The 24,859-nt window shown below is 34.0% G+C and overlaps 1 protein-coding gene across 1 annotated transcript in view; it reads right to left on the bottom strand.

Annotated features, from left to right (window-relative positions):
* Positions 1-24,859, bottom strand: part of USH2A (usherin) — a 998,601-nt gene that overhangs the window by 227,496 nt on the left and 746,246 nt on the right. The window contains exon 47 of the mRNA XM_051996749.1: positions 1,012-1,210. Within this exon, the coding sequence (XP_051852709.1) occupies positions 1,012-1,210 (199 nt within the window). The remainder of the gene's footprint in view (positions 1-1,011; positions 1,211-24,859) is intronic.

The raw sequence follows: 24,859 nt of genomic DNA, 5'->3' as shown, positions 1-24,859 counted from the left end.
TAGAATCACATAATTTTCAAACTTAGCAGAAATAATATATATGATGGAATAAAGTAATAAATGCAAATGATATACAGAAAATATGTTTATATCAGTTTTCTATTTATAATTCTTCCCCCTTGAAAACACTTTGAGTATTCAGTTTTATAATCTTTTCCCTAAGTAATACATAGGCTCTGGAATATACAACATATTTTATTACATAAAATATGAGGGTAAACATGTTAGATTTTCCAAAATATTCAATATCTAAGCATAATACCAAATTTTGAGCTCAGGTGGAAAAAAACAAGGTTTTCAAACCCTCCTTGATGATAATTCATTGCTAAATCTGTCAGACACAATATATTTGATGTGAATCACTCAAATAATTCTCTCCTAATCACCATTTACTTGGACAGTAAAACCTTGTGAATGCAGTAATGGCTTTAGTCACTAAATGTGTGATGTTGTTGTTGACAAATAGGGACATTATTTCATTACATGAAATCTCGCCTTCAAACTAAGGATTTTCTGCATCATTTGTCAATAAAAACCATTTACAGACTCCTACTGTCTGACTATATTATTGATCCAAATCCTAAGCTGCAACTAACATGAACATTAATCTGCAAATGACTATAATTTTTAAATATTTCTTACAAACCATGATAGGTCTTGTTCATGACTACTCATCATTGTCACATAAGCAACCTCCCACTTGGAACAGAAACCACATAGATTTTGTTGCAAAGATGATCCAAATCATTCTATTAAGCAAGAATTTGGGAGTTCACGAATCATTCCAAATAAACCAATATTTCCTTTGTAGATAGTGATAAATATTAGGAATAAAATACACATGACCAAGATGGACCTTTATAAATAATCTGCTTTTTTTCCCAACAGGTCTTCTTCTGACAGAAGACATATTGATTATTATAAAAACTAATTGAAAGAGCCTTCACATTTTCTGGAAATTTTTAAGGCAAAAATGTTTTCTTCTTTAATGAATAATTTGAAAATATGTACCTGAGATTCAGGAGAATAGCACATATGTCCACAAATGTTTTCAGGCTTCTGACATTCCATAATCCTGCAGAACTCATCATGCTGGTCCCTAATCACTTTTTGGCCTCTAACACAAGAATGCCAAGTTTTCCGCAAAAGTTCATAACCAAGGATGATGCCATTTGGTTGTGCTGGTTTCTCCCATTCAATCTGAAGGGACCTATAGCATAAAAAATATTAATCAACTTTTAAGGTAGGGGTTCTTGAACTGAGATCCACAGAATATCAAGGGAACTAACGGCAAATTTCAGGAGGTCTATGGACTTGAATAGGAAAAAAAAATGCATCTTTATTTTCATTAACCTCTAACTGAAATTTATCCTTCAGTTATGAATGTAGGCAGACAAAAAATTCTGAGAAGCAGTCCATGGGATTTATTAGATTGTCAAAGCAGAAATGACTTAAAAAAGCTTAAGAAATCCTTATTTAAGTAGTAGCAATTTTTTTTACTTCCAGTTGTATTCCCATTACTTTTTTTTTAGTTCAATGATATCTTGTAGAGTTTCTCTAAATGTTGTATCCTTTACTCATTAGATCAATCTATCAATCAAAAATAGATAAATGAATTAATCATTTTTTGTTTACCATGTGCCAGACATCTTTCTAAATGTAGGAGATGCAAACATAAATTTGCAAACCAGTAGTGCTTATATTCTGATGAGAGAAGAAAAACATGAAGAGAAGTGGAAAAATGGAGAAAAAAGGAGGCTACCTGCATGGAGATGTTATATTTATTGAGGCAGAAGAGACACAAGATTGGAGGATAAAATGAATTATGAGTAAGGTAAAACAGAACTGTTTCCTCCTCAGAGAGTCACTAATCAGAACAGTGGAGGGTCATAGTTGAGGTTTCAAAAGACATTTGCTAAGTAATCTATAACTACATCTACAACTATATAAAACTGAGTTTGGGTATTAGTCATTTTAGAGAAATAATGCTAAAAAAAGTGATAGTGATTTTTCAATGACATGTACTAAACTAACCAGTTGCTATTCTAACTTTTTTTTTTTTTGCTATACAACTATTAGTAACTATAACAAAGGAAAAGATGGGATTTGAAAATAACATGCCATTTATAAATATGGGTAGTGTGTAGGGAGTAAGTAGTGTGATTCCTTTTTAGTCCTCTTGGACACATGGTTTAAATATTTCATTAATGAGATTTTTAAAGTCTTTCAAAGTTCCTTTTTTCATTATAACAACACTATCATTGTGGATTTTTTTTCTCCTAGTTTACTCATCTTACTATCTATGAAATAAAAATTAACCTTCCCATTTTCCTATGAAAGTATCTATTACATTATTTTTTATGGTACAATAATATTCCACCAAATTTCCATGTCACAATTTGTTTAATTATTCCTCAACAAGATGTATCCCATTGGTTTTCAGTTTTGTAATACTAGATAAATAGCCACTAATAGTTATTTATTTGTCTGTTTCCTTATTTTAATTTGATCTACTTTTAGAGAATGGATGAAGTTGGTTATAGTTAAGGCATATGAGTATGCAGAGCTCAGTACTTTTGGGGGAGGTCTAATCACTTTACAAAATCACTTTGCAAAATGGCTGCAAGAATTCATAGCTCGACTGGCAATGTATTTGTTTTTTGCCAGTATCTTCAACATTTGTCCCTTTTGGGGCCAAATGTGCTAGTCTGATTGGTGTGAGGTGGGAACAGAAGAGTAGTTTTAATTTTTGTTTATATTATTACTAGTATTTTGAAGTATTTTTTCCCTTTACACTTCTCATGAAAACTGCTAGCTCATATTCTTTGAATATTTATTTACTGGGGAAGTATTCAATCTTATACATTTGAATTAATTACTTACATATCTTTAATATGAGATGTTTATCAGAGAAATGTTGGATGTTGATATATACTCAATTTCTGCCAAACTATTTTTCAATTCCCCAGGAGGTTTTGTCAAAAATCCTTATCCATAAAAATTGGGATCTTTGGGTTTATCAAACAACATACTACAATGACCTCTTGTAAGTTGTATACCTAACTTGTACCCCTCATCACATTCTCTATTTTTTTAGTAGTACCAAGCTATTTTAGTAATCATTGTTTGTAATAGAGTATAAAATCCCATAATGATAGATGCCTCAATACTTTTTTTCATTATTACCCTTGAGATTCTTTATATTTTTGTAGTCTATAAGCATTTTATTATTTAGCTTTAAAAAATAATACTTTAGTAGTTTGTTATAGCATTGAATAAGTAAATTAATTGTTATATTGTTATTATATGGGATTGTCCTACCCATGAACCATTAATATTTCTTTTATCTTTTAAGTTTATATTTCTCCAAGGTATATTTGGACATATATACTTCCTGGATGTACCTGGGTAGATACAAATCCACCCAATTATTTTATACTTTCTGTTATTATTTTGAATAGTGTAATGGGCTGAGGCTTGAGTTGATGCACTGAGGTCCCAAGCACATGAGGCTAAATAATAATTGGACCATAATCTATTAATATATAAGCTTGGAGAAAGAATGGCCCCTGCCCACTCTTTGTGCAAGTCCTGATGTGTTGTGTAGGAAATGACGATTTTGGTGGGTGGAGTCAGGGGAGTGGAAAAGGAAGGGGAAGGAGAGACTTTTGGCATTGCTATTGCAATGGTTTGCTCAGCGCAGATCGCTCTCTGTTAGCTGGCTTCCTGTCGCAGCTGCCCATATTGCTATAGCAATCTTTCTTGCCCATATTGCTATCGCAATCTTTATTCACCTCTTCACTTTAATAAATATTGAAGATTTTTCCCTTAACCTGAATTTCTGACTCTGGCTGATTTTAAATACACGGTCATTACATTATAGGATTTCTTTTTTTGGTTCTTTTTGCTTGTTTTTGTTGATTGCATACAAGAATGATTATTTATGTTTTTTTTTCATATTCTTTGCAAATAAATTTAGCAAATTTGTTGTTAAAGTTATTTCAAGATTTTTAAAGTAAATTGTCATATCATTTTTGAAGTAGTAATTTATTATGTTTCCTCTTTGCCTGTAGTTATCACTTTAATTTGTCTTTTTTGTCTTATTGTCATAATTAACATTCCTAGAACTAAATTAATAGATTTTGATAAGGGACATTCTCTTGGTATTATTGAAAAAGCATATATGGTTTCTCCATGTCATGTAATGTTTCTTCATGATTTTAGATATTATTAACTATAATGAAGATTCACTTATTTCTATGTTTTTTAATTATTATTTACAGAAAAAAATATATTGGATTTCATCAAAAACATTTTTAGCATCTAACGATATACTTGCATTTTTAAATATGCTAAAAGCATGGCATTTTTTATTATCTATGATCTTTTCTGCATGATCTCTCCAAGATTTGGCATTAAAAACAGATTTATGTGATAGAGATTTGAAGTGTATCTTCTTTTTCTATTGTTATAAATAGTTTATATAATATTGGAATTAATTGGTTATTGGTATATTCTACATAATTCTTCATAAATCTTCCTGGACCTTGAGAGACTTTTTTATTTGTGAACTTATTTGTTATATGTTAATTTTTTCTAACACTGAATTATTTAAATTATCTATTTTAAGTTAAATATTATAATTTTAAAATTATTTATCTTTTCCTCTCATCACCTTTTGTTTACACATAATTGCTCAGGTGTTGTTGGTTTTTTTTTTTCTTTTTTTAATATTCCTTTTGGGAACAGCTAGTTAGTGTAGTGTATAGAGTACCAGCTCTGAAGTCAAGAGGACATGAGTTCAAATTTGGCTTTAGATATTTAACACTTCCTGGCTGTGTGACCCTGGGCAAGTCACTTAACCCCGATTGCCTCAGCAAAAACATATATGTATATATATATATATACACACACACACAAACACATATATATGTTTTTGCTTCTTATGCTTAATTTTTTTGTTTCAATTTTATCCATTTTTTTTTTCATTTTCAGAATTTTTACTTTACTGTTAATTGAGGATAATTGTTTTGTAGTTAGGTGCATAGATTTTTTAATTAGCTTCATGGGCCAATTAATTAATTTAATATGTCTTCCTCTTATGGAGAAAAACATTTAGGGATATAAATTTCTCATTAAGAATGTTTTAGCTGCATCCAATAAGCTTTGGTGGGTCATTCTTGTCATTTTATTTGATGAAAATTTAATTATTTCTGTAACTTGTTTTTTGATCCATTGAACCTGGAGAATTATATTACTTAGTTTCTAACAATTTTAAAATTCTTTTAAAAGTCCTGTATAGAATATTTTATTCCATTATGATCAATAAATATGTTCAATGTATGTGTGCTTTTTATGTTTGATGAGGTCTTTATGCCATAAAACATATTTTTTTTTTGGTAAAAGTACCATGTATAGGTAAAAATGGTGTAAATCCTATCCTAATCTCATTAATTGATAACTAAGGATTTGACATGTTTAAGTTTTCTAAAGTTATGATCAAGTTCTTAATTTCATTTTTATTTTTGTTATATTCATGTAGATTCATAAGTGTTGCATTGAGGTCTCTCATTATTATTGTTTTGCTATCTATTTCTCTTTATAATTAGCATTTATATAGTATTATTACTTGGTGTGCATATGTGTATGCATACACAATATTAATATTGTTTCATTCTCTATGGTGCCTTTAAAAATATTTTTTCCATTTATCTTTTATTATGACTACATTTATTCCAACTTTATCTGAATTATGATCACTAATTCTACTGAAGCAAAGTAGCCTTTTGCTTCAGACCCTCATTTAAATTCCACGTGAGTTTTTACGTTCCTAATATATTTCTTGTGGAAAAAAAAATAGAATCCACCCTATTATATTTGATACGTAGTAGATTCTAATACATTCTGTTATCCTCTTCTATTTTATTGGTGAATTTACTCCATTCACATTCATAGTTATATATTTTTTAAAATAAAATTATGTATTGCCTTTCATCCTACTCCCTTGTATTTTTTTCTCTCTTTAGTCTCATTTCCATCTTTAAAATAACAAGATGGAAAAAGAGAATTTGCTTGACACATTATAAAAAAATGGGATTCCCTATTTCCTGCTGTGGTCTTATTCTTTCTCCCTTTCCCTTTGATCTCTTCACATTCCTCTCTTCACCATTTGAAAATACAATTGAATTGAAAATTTCAACAATAAAAAATCTAAAATATGCAAAGAAATATTGTTTTTTCATTGAAATCTTTCTCTCTACTCCTTTGCCCTGTTCTCTCTTATTATCATTCTATGTTTAATGTATTTCCACACCAAGATCTTTAAAATGTATATATGTGCATTGGTGTTCAGTCTGCCTACTTTTTTTTATCTGATCAAATGAAAGTGAAGTTAATAGGCTGCTCATCTTCCATTAAAACAGAACAAAACCACCCATAGTCCCTTTGCCATAGTTATCTTTCTCCATGACTATTAAAGATATATGAATTCTCTTATTAGAGAGTAAACAAAGGATCCCAACATATTTTAATTAAGCAAATATATATCTTCAAATATTTCCTTTGATTTCACTATTTCCATCTTAAGACACCTATTTAGTTTTGATTTTTACTTCAGGTATGCTTAAAATCATGTATTTCATTAAAAATTCATTTTTGTCTTATGGGATTTTAGTTAATTTTCCCATAGATTATTATTAGTTAACTGCTTTTATCTTTTGCCTTTTGGAATACAAGATCCCATGCTCTCTTCTTCTTTAAGAGAGCAACTGATAAATGTTGTGTGATTATTATTGTGGTTCCTTTGTATTATTCTATTTTAGCATTTCTTGTTGTTTCATTAATTTGTTTTCTTTTTGACTCATGTTAATTTTCAATACATTCAATACTTGGATGAAAATTTCCGAATCTATTTTCAGATGAATATTTTCTTTGTCATTCTTTTCTCCCCAATTATTCCATGTTGTATCCAATTCATTCCTTCAGAGTGATCTTTTAGTCTTTTAATAGATTTTTTTTCCCCTCTCTCTAAGACTTATTGAACTTGTGAGACTGGTATCTTTAGTTTGTTCTCTAGTACTCTCTCAGTCCAAGTAGTATTTGTTGTTTTCTTGGTTTGCTTAACTCAGAAGCCTTAGTGTCTAAGTTTGGCAGTGGAGGGTAAGACTTCTGAATAAAATGGGAAAGTCTGACTTGATTCCAAATATAATGGACAAGACTAATAAAGGAACTCCAATGATGCTCCATGGTTGGGCCCTGCTTATGTCAATTCTCTTGCCATGAGCTTTATTTAACCTATTGCCCATTTTCTGTCATTAGACTCCAGACCCAGACTACTTCTAAATTTATGTCTCTAAGTTAGATCATTATAGATTATCTGGGTTGATTTTGTGTCATACTTTCAAGATATCATGACTTTTATAATTCAGTGTTCCTATAGGATTCCAGTAGCTCTTTGCAACTTCAGGCCAGGGGATAGGGGTGGGGTATGGATGTACGTTTTGAGGGATCTTCAGGTCATGCTTTTTTTTTTTTTTTCTTTTTCCTTTGTTTCTTTTTTTCTTTCTTTTCTTTCCTTTTTTTTTCTCTTTGTCAGAGTATGATATATGTCAAGGTCAATTGGGGATCAGGGATCTTTAGGCCCTAGGATAGTTTACCATGGTGACCACAATCTCCACAAAATTATTCAAGGAACTTTAAAAATGTATTTAACATATGTTCAATATTGGTTTCATTCTATATGAAGCATAGTGGCATAGTGGATAGAATGTTGAACTTCGATTCAGAAAAACTTGAGTCTGAATTCTATCACATATATTTTGTGATATATATCACACATATATTTTGAAGCACACTGTTTTCCACCTTTTTTTGATTCTTGAGTCATCTTGTACAAAATGAGAAATATGAAAATGTTTTATAGGATTGCACATGTATAATCTGTATCATATGGTTTGCCATTTAAGAAAAGGGAAAGGAAGTGATAGAATTTGGAATCAAAACTTAAAAATAACACAAATGTTAAAAAATGTTTTAACATGTAATTGGAAAAAATAAAATATTATTTTTAAAAATATAAGCTCCATGAAGTCAGGGACAATCTCACTTTTGTAGTCTTATCTCAGCACATAATATTCTTCTACAAATAATAAATGCTAAAGAAACACTTCATTGATTTATCTTTATGGGTTAAATTTAAAGACATCATCATTATGCCAAAAGACATCAAACCAAGGAATATGTTTAAATCTGAAGTTTTATGCTAAAAAAAATCCATATAAACATTAACATTTGAATATAAATTAAAACAAAATTATTTCATTTCCCCACGGTATACATGTAACACATTCAGCAGTAAGACTATAGATAGTAAATGAATGTCACTTATGGGGGAATAGTTTGACTTAGGTGACTTACACAGCCTTTATCCAGCACTCAGAATTAATTCCATATTATACTTCTTTTGTATTCCTTGCATATTCAACTACCAAAAAAAATCCACATTTAAATGGCATTAAAGAGTCTGACTTACCCACAAAAGCTACAGAATTAGTATTGTAAAGGCTAAAAATCCACCCTGCAGGTCAGCATTCTTGCCTTAATACATGCTACTATGACTTCTCTCTTCTCTGTGCTACATAGTTAAGTTTGAAGTGAGACAGGCCATATTTTCAGCTGTGACTAAGAATGACTTTGCCTTTGAAGATTGCACTCAAAAACAGGAGGGTAAATTTTCAAAGGTGTATGTAAAGTTTAACAGCTATACAACTGTCAGCCAAGTCAATTCTGGGAGCATAGAAAAGCTTTGTGCTGCTTCCACAATGAAAAATATCTTTCTTTGACAAATATGCAATAATGCTTAGCCCTGACTTTCCGATTTAGCTGCTTTGATGAAAGAGAGAGAAGTTAAATAAGTACATAAACAATGTGAATGATGGGGGACAATTGTGAGGAAAAGCACAAATGTGTGTGTGTATGTATATATACAGATTCAAATGACTATGATGAGGGGTGAGAAAGTAACAATTCCTGAGAACCCTAAGGCTATCCATCCTTGAGAGTGTACAAAAAATGCTGGCCAATCTATTGGTCAGTAAGTTGTAGAACTCAGTGATGGGAACGATCCCACCCCTATCATTCCTCAATTGTACCTCTAAATCATAATATTAGCATATCAACCTAAGCTTTCTTTCTCTTTCCTACAAAATTATCCCCTTGATTCTTCCTCTTTGCTAGATTCCCCTGGAATTAGCCTGCTCTCAAGCAGCATAATAAATGTTTGCCTCTTAACTTGGAGACTGAGTGTGTGATTTCTTTCCCCAAATCCATGACACTGATCAGGGGGTTCCTAATCCAACATTGTCTCCTCAATGTTCTTAATGCACAATGTGAGGTCCCTGCCCCCAAATTTTATTTTCTCCTTGTTAAAGTAAGCCCTTTTACCCCAATCCTAAAGCAGAGGGATACGCCAAGCTCCTAGGAAAGCTCGCATGGGTCGTTCAGCTCCGTGCTCTGCAAATTTTCAAGTATGACTGATTTGGAATATCTTGCTATTTCTTGGCAAAGTTCCTTCTTGATTAAGGAAGTTTTGCCACCTTTTTCAACCTCCCAGGTGATGGGAATACAGCTTCTAGGGGAAACAGCAGTAAGGAGATCCCTCTGACCTTAGAATGCCTCTGTTCTAACAATCTGTCAATGATTCTAAAGTCTTCTGGCTTTAGAATCAGTAATATTGAGGTCCCCCACTTTTTTCTTCCCCCATCTTAGAGTGCTACTGTTTTAGCAATCTGTCTATCAATGATTGTAAAAGTCCTCTGGCCTAGCAATATAAAAATATTTTTTCCCTTAGACTTTAGGGAAGTCTAATATATGTTAGTGATCCTGAGACCCTTTGACGTAAGAGTGCTATTGTTCTGACAATCTTGTCTGTCAATGATTCTACAGTCTTTTGGCCTTAGAATAGCCCTACAGACATTGCTGACTGTCAGATACATAATTGATAACCAAATTCCTGAGACTATTCCTCAATTCTACCTCTAGACCATAAAATTAGCATATCAATGACATAAAGAACTGGATAAACTTGTCTTCTTTCTCTTGGTTCTTTGCTAAATTCATTTGGAATGTAACCTGCTTCAATTGGTATTACAATTATAATAAACTTTGCCCCTTGACTTGGAGATGAGTTCAAGCCTGAAAATTCTTTAGGTGTCCCTTTTGAACCTCAACACTTTGGGTGCCAGTGGAGGCAAGAGGGCTGTAGGCCTAGGAATTCTAAGGCTCTAGTCAAAAATGAGACAGTTAACCTTTATCCCTAAATCTACTGGAAGGCAACTGAAAGTAGAAGCCCAAGAGTCCCTTCTGGGACCACTCTCTTAACTGGATCTTATGTCCAGCAATATTTCTTCAACTCAATACTCTCCCTCTGAACACTCACCTCTTAAGCCAGAGTTTGAAACTTGCTCCTCAGTTCCTCCAATACTGGGAGCAGGATCCCTTTTTCTCTCTCTCAGGATCTTGATTTAGTTACTTCATTTAAACTCTGCCCTTTGAGAGAAGTAGCCTTCTTTTGTTATTGTTGTTAACAACTCTTGGGACAGAATAGTCAGGGTACATGTGTACATTTTTCCATTTCAGACCTTTCCCAAATTAAGGAAAAATTTGACCCTTTCTCTGAAGACTGCATTAGATATATTGAGGATTTTAAAGTCCTCTCCAATATGATCTTACTTGGGGAGATGTTAATATCATTATCTTCTTTTGCTGCACCACAGAGGAGAAAAAGAGAATTTGGGATGTAGCCCAAAAGTTTGGGGATGATATAGCTAAGTCCTCCTCTGATAGATAGATGCCCCCAGGGGCTATTGTTGTCCCAGTCTCAGAACCTGGGTGGGATAATCAGGAAGGAAGCAGAGACAAAGAGAGAATGGATAATTTTCTAATCTGCCTCATTGAAATTATGAAGAAAGGAATTAAGAAGTAGTTTAATTATGAAAAATTTAAGGAAGTTATCTAATGAGATGAAGAAAATCCTGCCCTCTTTCAGTGGCATCTTGTAAAGACTAACGAAATACAATAACCTGGAGTCCATTTCTCCAGAAGGGACCACAATCCTCAGCATGAATTTTATTAGTCAATCTGTCCCAGATATTTGGAGGAAACTACAGAAGTTATTCATGGGTGCTCAAACTTCCCAGACACAGCTCTTGGAAACAGCCTTTAGCAACTTCAAAAATAGGGTTCAAACTGAGACAGAGGAGAAAGAAGGCAGATCCAGGGTGAGATCAAAAAGCAGGGTCAAATTTTAGCTGCTGCCATATCTGGGAACCATGTAGGTCCATGCATCAGATGCCACAGCCAGAGCCATTGATCTTACAATTGTCCTTGGAGAAAACCCCCAGATCTGTGCTCTAAGTACAACCAAGGGGGACACAGGAAGAGAGCCTGCCCAGAGTAAGGTTGGGCTGCCTCTCCTTAATGCCCTGTCCTCTAGTTTCCTCAGGACCAAGAGTGATGGTGCCTGATGTTTGGCCAAACTTCCCCTTGCTGTATCATGATGGTTGAACCCAGTGTAACTTTGGATGTGGCAAATAAGCCTATTGACTCTGTGGGAGCCTCATTTTCTGTTCTGTCCTGTTTCTCTAGCTTCACCAGTCCCTCTTAAGGTGATTGCAATTGAAGGGAACTGTTTTGAGACTTTCCCTTTGCCTTGTCAGTTTGGTGACCTGTTATTCAAACATTCTTTTCTTATCATTTCTTCCTGTCCTGCTCCCTTGTTGTGACTTAATGGTGAAACTGGGGACCCAAATTTCTCGTCTCCATCTCAAACATCAGAGGAAGTACTTTCCTCTGTCTGGGACCCAGGAATCTGTGAGGATAACTCATACCATCCACCTTTAGTGTGCCTCTAGATCCCAGCATGTTCCCTCATAGATGCCAGTATTCAATGAAGCCAGAAGCCAGAGAGGAATTGTAATTCCTGATTGAAAAATTCTTAAGTATCTTAGAACTGTTAATGATACAGTTAACTTTCTAGGCTCACAAGGCTTTAAAATTTTGCCTGTCAGTCTGCTAAATATTTAGGCAATGAATTAGTTCCCTTTCAATTTCAGAAGAGAGGAAACAGATGATCTTGTCACTCCCTGAGCCTGCCTCAAATAAAGCTAAACTAACCTCTACTCCAGTCTTAGCTCTATCTGATTTAAACGGGGAAAGGAAATTCAGCTTATTCTATGGTGAACCTCAATAACAAGTTGGAGGCTAAGCTACTCCCCCTGGAACCTCTGCCCAGAGGACTGAACAATTTGACAGAAAGAGCTTTAGACTTGGGGAAAGGAATGACAGTGAACATCTATACTGACTCCAAATATGCTTTTCATGTCTTATCAAAGGGCTATATGGAAAGAAAAAGAATTTTTGACAATTGACATTACCCCATTAAGTATGCAAGGAAAATTCTACAATGATTGCAAGCTGTCAATGGACCTAGAGAGATTTCTGTTATGTTTTGTAAAGAACAACAGAAAGGGGATTCACTTCAGGCCAAGGGAAACATGCTTGCAGATTCACCTGCCTGTGCTGCTGCCCAGGTGCCCCTGATGACAACTAATTCCTCTACTTCTTGACTGTTACACTCTCTCACATCATTACCAGGAATAGACCTTTGCTAAAAAAGGGGTTACACTTTCTGGGTAGCTTCAAACACCCTCAGGCCAACTTCTAATCCCAGAGATCAGCCAGTAGAAATTTCTTTTTCTTTCTTTTTTTTTTTCCTCTCCTCTTCCTCTCCCTCTCCCTCTTCCTCTCTCTCTTCCTGTCTCCCCCCCCTCTCTCTGTCTCTCTTTCTCTCTCTATCTCTCTCTCTCTCTGTCTCTCTCTCTGTCTCTCTCTCTCTCTTCCTGTCCTCTCTCTCTCTCTCTCTCTCTCTCTCTCTCTCTCTCTCTCTCTCTCTGTCTCTCTCTGTCTCTCTCTCTCTGTATCTCTCTCTGTCTCTCTCTCTCTTCCTGTCCCCTCTCTTTGTCTCTCTCTCTCTCTCTGTCTCTCTCTCTCTCTGTCTCTGTTTCTCTCTCTCTCTCTCTCTCTCTCTCTCTCTCTCACACACACACACACACACACACACACACACTCTCACACACACACCAAGCTACTCATTTGGGAAAGAACTCCCTCCAATCCCTTGGGAAATCTGTTTTCACTGGTCAAACAATTAGGTCTGATACATCCTAGCTTTCTTTTTGTTTATGGTATTATGCTTTACTTTCTCTAAGATAATTGTTACTACTAACAATTGTAGTGGTAGTAACTACTCACTATTTTCAGTGAGCTTTGTATCTTTCAGATTCCAAACTATGAACTTTCCAACCTGACTACCACAGCTACCTAATCTAAAACTCAACACCCTGGATACAAGTCTTCCTTGCTCAATCTGGACTCAGTAGGGAGGGCCAGCTCTACACCCCTTGTCAGCCTGAAGCAGCTCCAGAAGATGACCTTCCCTTTGCCACAAAAGGATTTGGATTTTGATTCCTTGAGAGGGGAATGATGATGTGTGAGAAAGTAGCAATTCCTGAGAAAGTCTAAGGCTACTAAGCCTTGGGAGTGTATAAATTATGCTGACAGCCTGAGAAACCCTAAGACTACCTGGCCTTGGAAGTATTACAAACAATGCTGGCCAATCTGTTGGTCAGTAAACTGTAGAACATAATGATGGGAATGACCCTACCCTCACATTCTTCAATTGTACATCTAAATCGTAATATAAGCATATAAACCTAATCTTTGTTTTTCTTTCCTACAAAATTTCTTCTTGCTTCTGCCTCTTTACTAAACTCCTTTGGAAATTAGCCTGCTGTCAAGCAGCATAATCAATCTGTTCCTTAACTTGTCAAACCCATGACACTGACCAAGAGGATCCTAATCTTATCGGGGTGTCTTTCTCCTCAACAAGAATAATATAATCTTTTATCCAATACTCTTTTTATTGTAAACCTACCTACCTCATAATTAGTTCATAGAACAATTCACAAAATCTCTAGGTTTGAAAGGGACTTCAGGAGCCAGATAGTCCCATCTCCATTTATATATAAAAATCTTGATTTTCCTCTTTTCTTTTTCTAATCAAATTTATCAAGGGTTTATCTATTTTCTTTTTTCTTTTTCTTTTTTTCTTTTGAGAATCAACTCAGTTTTGTTTATTAATTCAAAATGTTTTTTTTTTTTGCTTTCAATTTTATTAATCTCTCCTTTTATTTTTAGAATTTCAAATTTAGTGATTGCCTGGGGGTTTTTAATTTGTTCCTTTTCTAGCTTTTTTAGTTGCAAGCCCAATTCATTGATCTTGTCTTTCTCCAATTTTTGCAAGTAAGCCTCTAGAGATATAAAATTTCCCCTTATTACCACTTTGGCTGCATTCCACACATTTTGGTATGACATCTCATTATTGTCATTTTCTTGAGTGAAATTATTGTGTCTATGATTTGCTATTTCATCCAATCATTCTTTAGAATGAGATTATTTAGTTTCCAATTATTTTTTGGTCTATTTTCCCTTGGCTTTTTGTTGAATGTAATTTTCATTGCATCATGATCTGAAAAGGATGGAATTATTATTTCTGGCTTTCTGCATTTGAATTTGAGGTTTTTATGTCCTAATATATGGTCAATTTTTGTATAGGTTCCATGAACTGCCAAAAAGAAAGTGTACTCCTTTCTGTCTCCATTTAATTTTCTCCAAAGATTTATCATACCTAACTTTTCTAGTATTCTATTTACCTCTTTGACTTCTTTCTTATTTATTTTATGGTTTGATTTATCTAATTCTGAGAGTGCAAGGTTGAGATCTCCCACTATTATAGTTTTGTTGTCTATTTCTTCTTGCAGCTCTCTTAACTTCTTTACGAATTTAGATGCTGCACTACTTGGTGCATATATGTTTAATATTGATATTGTTTCAATATCTATGCTACCCTTTGGCAAGATGTAGTGCCCTTCTTTATCTCTTTTAATTAGATCAATTTTTACTTTTGTTTGATCTGAGATCAGGATGGCTACCCCTGCTTTTTTGATTTTACCTGAAGCATAGTAGATTCTGTTCCATCCTTTTACCTTTACTCTGAGTGTATTAAACATTGTGAGCACCACTTGCCTCACACAGCCCTTCCTTTTTAGGATCCTTCCTCCCATCTTAGAGTTCCTCCCCTTTTCTTACCCCTTTTCCTTACAATTTATGTATGCCCAACTACTTCCCTTTTCACTTTTTCCCTCCCACTTTTCAATGAGGTGGAAGAAGTTTCTCTGTAAATCATATATGTCTAATATTTTTCTCTTTAAGCCAGTTCTGATGAGAGTAAGATATGCACTATGTTCATCCCCCTCCCTTCTTTCCCTCAGATATAATAGGTTTCCTTTGCCTCTTTGTGAGATGTAGTACCCCACTTTACCCTTTTTCTGGTACAATTTCCTTTCCACCTCTAGTTTCTTTTTTATATTATAACAGTAAAATCAAATTATACATGTATTCTTTATGTATACTCATACCAGAAATATGGTTCCCAAGATTTCTTTTTACCTTTTTATGTTTCTCTTGAGTCCTATATTTGGAGATCAAATTTTTTGTTTAGTTCTGATTTTTTTGTCAGAAGTAGATGAAATTCACCTATTTCATTGAATGTCCATCTTCTTCCCTGGAAAAAATGCTCATTTTGGCTGGGTAAGTTATTCTTGGCTTCATACCAAGTTCCTTAGCCTTTCAGAATATCAGATTCCAGGCCCTTTGATTCTTTAATGTGGACCCTGCTAGATCCTGAGTAATCCTTATTGTGGCTCCTCTGTATTTGAATTTTTTTTTTCCCTAGCTGCTTATAGTATTTTTTCCTTGGTCTGATAGTTCTGGAATTTAGCCACAATATTTCTTGGAGTTTTGATTTTGAGATCTCTTTCAGTAGGTGATCAATGAATTCTTTCAATGTCTATTTCATCCTCTGTTTCTATGACATCTGGGCAGTTCTCTTTGATGATTTCATGGAAAATAGTGTCTAGGCTCTTTTTTTCATCATAATTTTCAGAAAGTCCAATAATTCTCAGATTATCTCTCCTAGATTTATTTTCCAAGTCTGTTGTTTTCCCAAGTAGGTATTTAACATTTTTTCCTATTTTTTTCAGTTTTGCTTGACTGATTCTTGGTGTCTCCTTGAGTCATTCATTTCCATTTGTTCAATTCTGATTTTTAATGAGTTATTTTCTTCATTTATTTTTTATTTATTTTTGTAATTGTCCAATTGAGTTTTTAATGAGTTGTTTTGTTCTATGGAATTTTTTTTCCATTTTACCAATTTTATTTTTTTGAGAGCTATTCTCTTTTTCCAATTCACTAATTCTGTTTTTCAGATTTCTTTATCCACTGTATCTTTTAATGAGTAGGATGACTTATCCAGACCCTCTTGCCAATCTTCTCTTTCCTTTCCCCATTTTTCTTCTAGCTCTCTTGTGAGAGCCTTTTTAATTTCTTCTATGAGAGCCTTGTGTGGTGGGGATCAGATCATATCCCCCTTTGAAGTTTCATCTAGAGACAATCTGTTTTTTGTCTCTTTGGGGTTTGAAGTCTGCTATATCTGTATAGAAGCTATCTATAGTTAGAGCTTGCTTCAACTTTTTATTCATTTTGACAAAAAAGAAACAAACAAAACAAAACAAAACAAAAGTGTGGTCTGCTTTTTGGGCAACATGATATTACCAAGCTTCCTCTACAGACAACAGGAAGTAGCAGAGAAGCAGCAGCAGGACAGCAATAGCTGCCCTGCGTTCTATACAGCAGTTGTGCTCTGAGAGTATGCTGAGTCACTCTGGGTGCTGGGGGTGTGTGTGGCCAGGTCCCGAGAGACCCTAGTGATTCAGGGTCATAGCCTTTACCCTCTGTGTTTATAGCTTCTCTGCTGATCTACTGACTTTACTTAAATTGCAAAGTAGCTCACACTGTGGTAAAGTTCTCCCTGCAGATTTTCCACCAGCTTAGACCACATCCCTCCCCACTCTTGTCTGGTCAGCATTAGTTGCCCTTTGTGCTCTTGCTGCCTGCCTGAGGTCTGCGCCTAATCTGCGTCCCTGCCCATGCAAGCAAAAACAGACCTTTTCTAATTTTGAGAATATCTTCTGTTGGTAATGTGTTGTACTCTCAATATTTGTGTGCCAAGCACTTTCAGGGCTGTTCATCTACCTTTGACATCAACCTTCATCCAATGTTAACTAGTGATTCCAATAAACTGTAATATGCATGGTGGCCACACTTTGGTAATACCATCTTGGCAGATGGTTAAACCAGGGTGAGGTTAACTGACAAGTCTCTAACTTAGTAATGAGATAGAGAGATGTCTATTCTAAGCATTTGATGACTTTCTTTGGTAGAATGGGTGGATGGGAATAATTTGTTCTAACAGACAAGAAGACAGCTCAAGTAGACCTGTGGAACATGTAGAACTTGGTCAGGCATTGAAGATATCAAGATCATCCATTACCTCCTGGGCTATTTGGCACTCATTTTGACTTTGTCCTGCTACAGGACTTTGATAACTCAGAAAGAAAGAATGTGTCTGAGGACTTTTGCAACTCTGTCTCATTTAAATTCAGTTCATATGCAATTCATTTGTCCTCTTCAAAAAACAAAAGATGAATGGCAATTAATTAAAAAAAATTTTGAGGAGAATTTGGATAAGATAGATAGGCATGGAGGATTTATCTTTGGAGGAAATGTCTAAATTTATTAACTAAGAGATGCATTTGATATTTGAATGTAATTATGGACTGTGAATATGTTTAATATTTCTACCTTTCTATATTTATTCATAATTTTTTTGACATAGTATAATGGTCTATTTTTGTAAAGTTACTCTATGATCCTGGGTAATATCCTTCAGTTGACAAGATATAAACTTTTTCCAGGAGAATAAAAAATTGCTAGATTTATCCAACTCTGAGAAGAGAACATTAAAATTGATTATCATTATTGGGTTATTGTCGATGTATTTTTGTATTTCAGCTAATATTTCTCCTATAAATTTAAGTGCTATGTCAAGTAAGTGAATATATTTTTAACAATTTTATCACATTTAGTATAATATCACCTTTTTAATCTTTCAATGTTAATTTTTATTTTTCCTTTGTTTGATAAGCATAATTGTAACTCCTGATTTTTTTTAGGATCACCTGAACCAAGGTTTCACTTTTGCTTTGTATATATCTTTATTTTATTTTGAGAGTCATGTTGCAGTGTATTGAAAGATGACCTTTGAGTCAGGGAGACCTAGGATCAAGTCCTGCTTTCAACATATAATAGCTGTGTAACTCTGAGCAAATCCCTTAATCTCTCAATGTCCCCATTTAACTCTAAGGCTATAAAGTGCAGAAAAGGTACAGGCATGCACTGGTAAAATATATTTTCTCTTTCAGGTTTCCCTTAAGTAATGAAATCTTCTAATGCTGATTTCCAAGTTGGCATTTCTATAGTTCTTATCTTCTCTTTCCTTAATTTGCTTATTTATCTGTTGAGTTCTTCTGATTTGCTTTTAGAAATAAATTTATGAAAGAAAAAAATTCATGACCAAAAGAAATTTATGAAAGAAATTTGTGAAAGTAAGAAGAAATGGAGTATGGTCAGAATTATTGTGTATCCTGAATCATGAAGCTTAGTCCTGCCCTCTATCCTTAACATGATTCCATGATCACTCAGTGTTTTTAAATCCAATGTATCTTAACACTAGATTTACTTTTCTCCCTAAGTTCTCAGGTGCCACCAATCCTCAGGAACTCATATATCCCCTCTCTTTGGGATGAATTGAACTTCTTGCACATTGAATGATCAGGATGTATATTCATTCTAAACAAAACCCATTTTGTAACCTCTATCTTTTCCTGCCTCATATATTCTATCCTATAGGAATAGTTTTGATGGTAATCTTTTATTTTCCCTTCTTACTTAACACAAGTGTTTTATTGACCTCTTCCCTTTCTAGTCCTTTTCTTTCATTAATCTTATTCTCCCATAACCCCACAACTTCAGTGTAATAGTAGAATATATATATATATATACATATATACATATGTATATATATATATATATATATTCCTTTCACTAATAACCTCAAAGTTAGTTAAAATATTATGTAAATGGAATCTACAATTATTATTCTCCAATCATGAGTAAACTACTTAATAGGCTTTTATTTTGTGCCCAGAACTCTGGTCATATTATGTTATGAATAGATATAAAAATGCTATGAATTTAACAAAAGACCTATGTCTTATTTCTTTTTTGCCTTTTACTGCTAAATTCCTTGAAAAGACTGTCACTTTAGTTTCTTTCCTCTCATTTTCTTCTCAACACCTTAAATTCAGCTTCTGATTTTATTTGAGGCACCTAAGTGGTACAGTGGATAGAATGTTGGGTCTTCAATCTGGAAGTTTGAGTACAAACCTAACATCAAATTCTTATTAGCTGTGTGACCCTGGCCAAGTCAGTTAGCCTCTGTTTGCTACAGTTTCCTCAATTGTAAAATGAAGATAGTAGCAATATCTCTCAAGGTTATTGAGAATATCAAATTTATAAATACAATATTTGTAAAGGTCTGAGCACAGTGACTGGCATAAAATAGGTGTTATATAAATTCTTATTCTTTTCTTTCTCTAACCCGTATCATTCCATGGAAATTGTTCCCACTAACATTACCAATGATCTCTTAGTTATCAAATCTAATAACCTTTTCTCAATCCTTATTCTCCTTAACTTCCTTACCCCTCCACTTCTCCCTGTCCCAAAGCCTTTGACACTGTTGATCACACTCTACTCTTTAATATTCTCTTCTCTCTAGATTTTTAAGATATCACTCTCCAGATTCTACTCCTATCAGCCTGTTCCCTTTTTATACTATTTCACTTGATGATCTCATGAACTCCCATGGATTTACTTACCATTTCCATGCTGATGATTCTCTAGTCTATCTATTCTGAGCCAGCCTCTCTGCTGATCTCCAATCTCACATCTCTAACTGCCTTTCAGACATTTTGAATTGCGAGTCTAGTAGACATTTTGAACTGCAAGTCTAATAGACATTTTAAACCAACATTTTCACTCATCTGTCCCCTAAATCCTTATCACTTGCTGCCTTCCTAACAAGTGTTATCCTTCAGTTTCCACTCTGGTGGTTATTCTTGATTCTTCACCTCTCATATCCAAGTTATTGCCAAAGCCTGTCAATATCACCTTTTCAACATCTCTTGATTATGGTCTCTTCCTTCATCTGACATTGATACTATTCTGGCACAGTCCTTCCTCACCTCATACCTTGATTATTAAAATACTCATCTGGTGGGAATAGATGCCTTGAGTTTTTTCACAGCTCAATCCATTCATCAGTCAGTTACCAAAGTGATTTTCCTAAAATCCAGGTGTGATATATCACCTTCCTTTTCAATAAACTCAAGTGGCTCTTAATGCTTCTATACACCCTGGGAAATAGTACTATTTTGTCTTAGTTGGCAGATTTCCCCTTTTTTTAAGATGATGTGAACAAAGTAGTAGGGATTCATTTTTGGAAGTGGGTTAAATGATGGCAGCTAAGGCCCATTTTAATGCTAAAATATATATAAATCTGTGATTCATTTATAAAGTGACAGCTATGTATCATCAATTCATATGACATCCCAAGATTTGATAATTTTCAGAACAGCAGTGGATCTAAGTGTTTTACTCTCCCATGCTGTTTCTGCACAATATGTACAATTTGCAAAAATAATTTTAATTCATTATAAAAAAAGTTAAATAAACCAATTTATTTGGAAGAAGTTAGAATTTTTAGAAAAAAATTACATTTCCCCCCAAGATTTTAAAATGGAACCTAGAAAGTGGACACCTCCTGATGTGAAAAGCTAAGGGACACCATGTAATAATGTTCATGGAACTTCTAAAATAATAACAGTTTCTCACCAGATCATTCCTTATGACAGATCACCATTCTGAAAATACTTAGAGTGATCCATTGCAACAGATGAATAATATAAGAGTTTAAGAGATACTTAAAAAACAAAAAACAAATAAAAAGAGATACTTTTCTACTGTTTCCTTTGTCCTACCCAAATTTACATTGCAATTTTGTAGTAGAAGCAGAAATCTGCAATCATTTCCTATACTGATCTGCCATTCATTGGTCCTTTTTCTCCTTTGAAAGTTTTCAATAGTGACATAGCCATCTTAGAGAAGGCATTGCTGACAAAATTGGCCATAGATTTATACTATTTCCAGCCTGATTACAAAATTAACATAGATTCTTCTCCTTGAGTAATATCCTCATTCATATTATATTTTCTCTAGTGAGGTTGGAGTCACCTTACATTTTCTTATAGAATTTCAGTTTCATATCTCTGTTCATATCAGTACACATTCCATTTTTTGCTAACTTTGGTCTTCTTCTGATATTTGGAAGCTCTTCCCCCACCATTAAAATTGTAGTCACAGAATCAGAGAATCTTAGAGTTGGCAAAGACCTCAGGGATCATCTAGTGTAATTAATGCATGATCAAACAATCTTTCTACAAAATCCTTGCCAAGAGTTTATCATATCTTTGCTTGAAGTCAGTTAGAGGGAATTCACTTCCCCATAAGCAACTTATTCCACTTTTGTTTAGCTTTAATTATTAGAAAGGTTAACCTGACATCAAACCTATATTTCCCCCTTTGTAACTTCTATTGTCAGTACATGTAAGCTGGATATAGTCATGAATTTATTCATTTTACTTCCCAGCCATCTTCTTTCCAGTTATCATGCATATATCTTCCTCCCCACATTTCATTCTCTTGTGATCTCAACAATACGGGTATTGGTATTCCTCATTCTTTGAATAATTTAGTCTCTTGGATATCACTTGTTCATTTCATGAATGCTTTAAAATTGCTCAGTTAAAATGTAGTGTGTATGTCACTTCTCTTCAGGGTTCTAATCATTTACATATGATCAACTGGTTCCTTTTTGTTCACTTTGGACAGCATCAAGAGACTTACAACTGGGCTAATGATTATTATGATAAAATCAGAAATTTCTATTAATAAGATGAATGCTATAGTTAGAACTTGTTAGCCCAGTGCCTTTTTGGATGAAACTGCTTCATCCTACTCTAAAAGTTTAAAGATGATGTTTTCTCAATCAAAGCTCCCACACCATAGCACCCTCCTTCTTATTATGCTGTTGTGAATAATCTTGTGTGAAAGCTACTAGACTTGAGCACAGAAGAAAATTGCAGGTCAAATGACTGAAGAAGACTGAATGTCTACCCAGAAACTTCAGAAAAGAGAAATAAACAAGATCTTTCTTTTGGTTACACAATGAACTACTAACACGATCAGGAAAATTTCTGAAGGAGATGGGATAGTGTATACACCTGATGACTATAATAATGAAGATGCATAAAAACATCATTAATCAATAAAAAATTAATACATAAAATATGAGAAACAATGGAAGATTATAGTGGGGTCTAGACAAGGCTTATATTGTTTTGTGAGGCAAGCATGTATGAAGATATGATCATCGAGTTTGAATCATATCTCAAAAGGATTGCCCTCTATATTCCTAAGGAATGGCAATAAAGATTACACTTGGAAAGCCTCAGTGATAGGAAACACATTACCTCAAAGGAATCTCATTCTACTTTTGGCAATCTCTGATAATAAAGATGTTTTTCCTTCTATCCAAATAGAATTGCCTTTTCTTAAATTTTCATTCATCAATCCTACTTGTCCTTTGGAACCAAGAAAAAGAAAGTCTATCTCTTTCACCGATAGACTCTCAAATACTTAAAGACAGTTATCATGTCTCTTTAAATGTTTTCTATAGGTCAAGTGGATTTTCAGGGTCATGTCCCTTTTCTCTAACTACATTTCAGTATCATGTTATTGAACTGATAGAAAAATTACATATTAAATTACTTGCCACAAGTAACAAACACAAATCTCAACCCAGGCTCTCTTTTACAGGCACAGTGACCAAATACATTTTGGTGAATCAGAGTTCACTGGCCCTGGTGATGATAATGACCCATTAACTATTTGTGACTAATGTCTATCCAGAAGGTTGGATTCATGCAATAACATCAAATGCATCCTGACTTATCTTTTTTTCAAAGATTCTTGTATATTTTCAAGTAACAGAGTAAAATACTTAATTTGATGTTAAAATTTAATATTTTAAAATTTCTCTGCCCAGGACAAATAGGAAGATCTTTGTTAATATTCCTGATAGGTGTCTTTCTTGAACAAGGAATCTTGAAATAAGAAAGAGGATTTGTTATTTTCTTCTTTAAATTTGAGCAATTCTTTCAAATTATAAGTAAAATTTTGACAATGTTGCTCAGTGATCACTGAAAGCAATGGGAGAAAAGTGAGCCTAGTTAAGCAGAGCTGGTTTATCCACATTTGTATGGTAGAGAAAAGCCAAGAACCTCAAAACTTCACATCAACTTTTTTCAAATAATAAAGGCAAACTATTTGTTCCTGAGCTGACCTTTGGTGCCACACTTCAGCCTGCAGGTGAGTTATTAACTTCCAAATAAAAGGGGATTTATAATGGCAATTGTGGTCTAACCTTCATTTAGAAGTACCCAGACTGCATTGCTATCATAAAGACTTCTAAAAAGTTGGTAGGCAAAATTATCATTTATGTCATTTGGTACCTGGAGGCAAATTTTAAAACAATTATTTGTGAATGCTACAAAGACATGATCTCTCAGCCTTCTCATCAATAATACAGCCCCAAACTGATGTGAAATGAAAGGACCTGCTAGTGCCCCAATTAAACGCAATAAATGGTATGATCTGTTTTCTCTTTCTGCTTTTCCCTGAGCACAGAGCTTAGAAATCATACATTTTGGTCTTCTGGCAGTTATGTATTAAAATGTCTCCCTTGTTTATACAAACTGATATTCATTTCCCAGCTTATCCCTTTATAGAGAATAAATAAGTGAAATTCATATGCAGTCCAGTGCCCAGTGAAGCTGTCAGCTGCAGTGTTTGTCATATTTCAATCAAAGCCCAAGCCAGCCAGCCATTTCTATACAACACAGCCCCTACATACTCGAGGACTAGAATTAATGAATTAGCTATTGATTAAATTCCACTCTAGCAAATCCACCATGGCAAATAAATGAACTACCCAGGGCACGTGTAGGCCATGGCCAGACATGTCCGGGCAATCGATCTGTAGTTAGTATTCATTTGGGATATAAGAACAGCTGATGATAATATGACAAGTACGGAAGAAGCAATATAGAAACAGTACCTGTGTCTGAATAAAAGGATGACAAACTTAAAAGGATACATCTTTTTACATTCATATGTTTTGACACTTTCTTTTTGTATATTTAATAGCAGAAATATATTTAAGTGGCTTTTTTTCCTGTTTAGATTCTTGTCAAAACCAACACAAAAAAAGATGTAAATTAAACAAAGATGAGAAGCAAAATTGAGTTCTTATCAGCAGATAAGTTTTGATCATATCTGTATATGTGGCTCCTAAAAAAACCAGCTTAGTTTCACTCAGCAATTATATTTTATCAAAATACAGGTGGAATCTAAAGAGACAGTAGAGTATAATGGGAGCAGGGTAAATTTGGAGCCTGAGGATTTGGGTTCAAATTCTGATTTTACCCCTTACTATTTGTGTGTTCTTTGATAAATTACTTTTAGCCCCTAGCTTCCTCATTTGCAAAATGAAAGAGTTGGGATAGATTAATAATAATAATAACAATGTTAGCTGTCATTTGATATAGCACTTACTTATGTGCCAGGTATTGTGCAAGCACTTTACAAATATTAACTCATTCAT

The sequence above is a fragment of the Antechinus flavipes genome, chromosome 4 (assembly GCF_016432865.1).
Source record: "Antechinus flavipes isolate AdamAnt ecotype Samford, QLD, Australia chromosome 4, AdamAnt_v2, whole genome shotgun sequence".
In the NCBI taxonomy this organism is placed as follows: Eukaryota; Metazoa; Chordata; class Mammalia; order Dasyuromorphia; family Dasyuridae; genus Antechinus; species Antechinus flavipes.
Note: the sequence above shows the minus strand (reverse complement) of the source record. Positions and strands in the feature narration are given on the sequence as shown.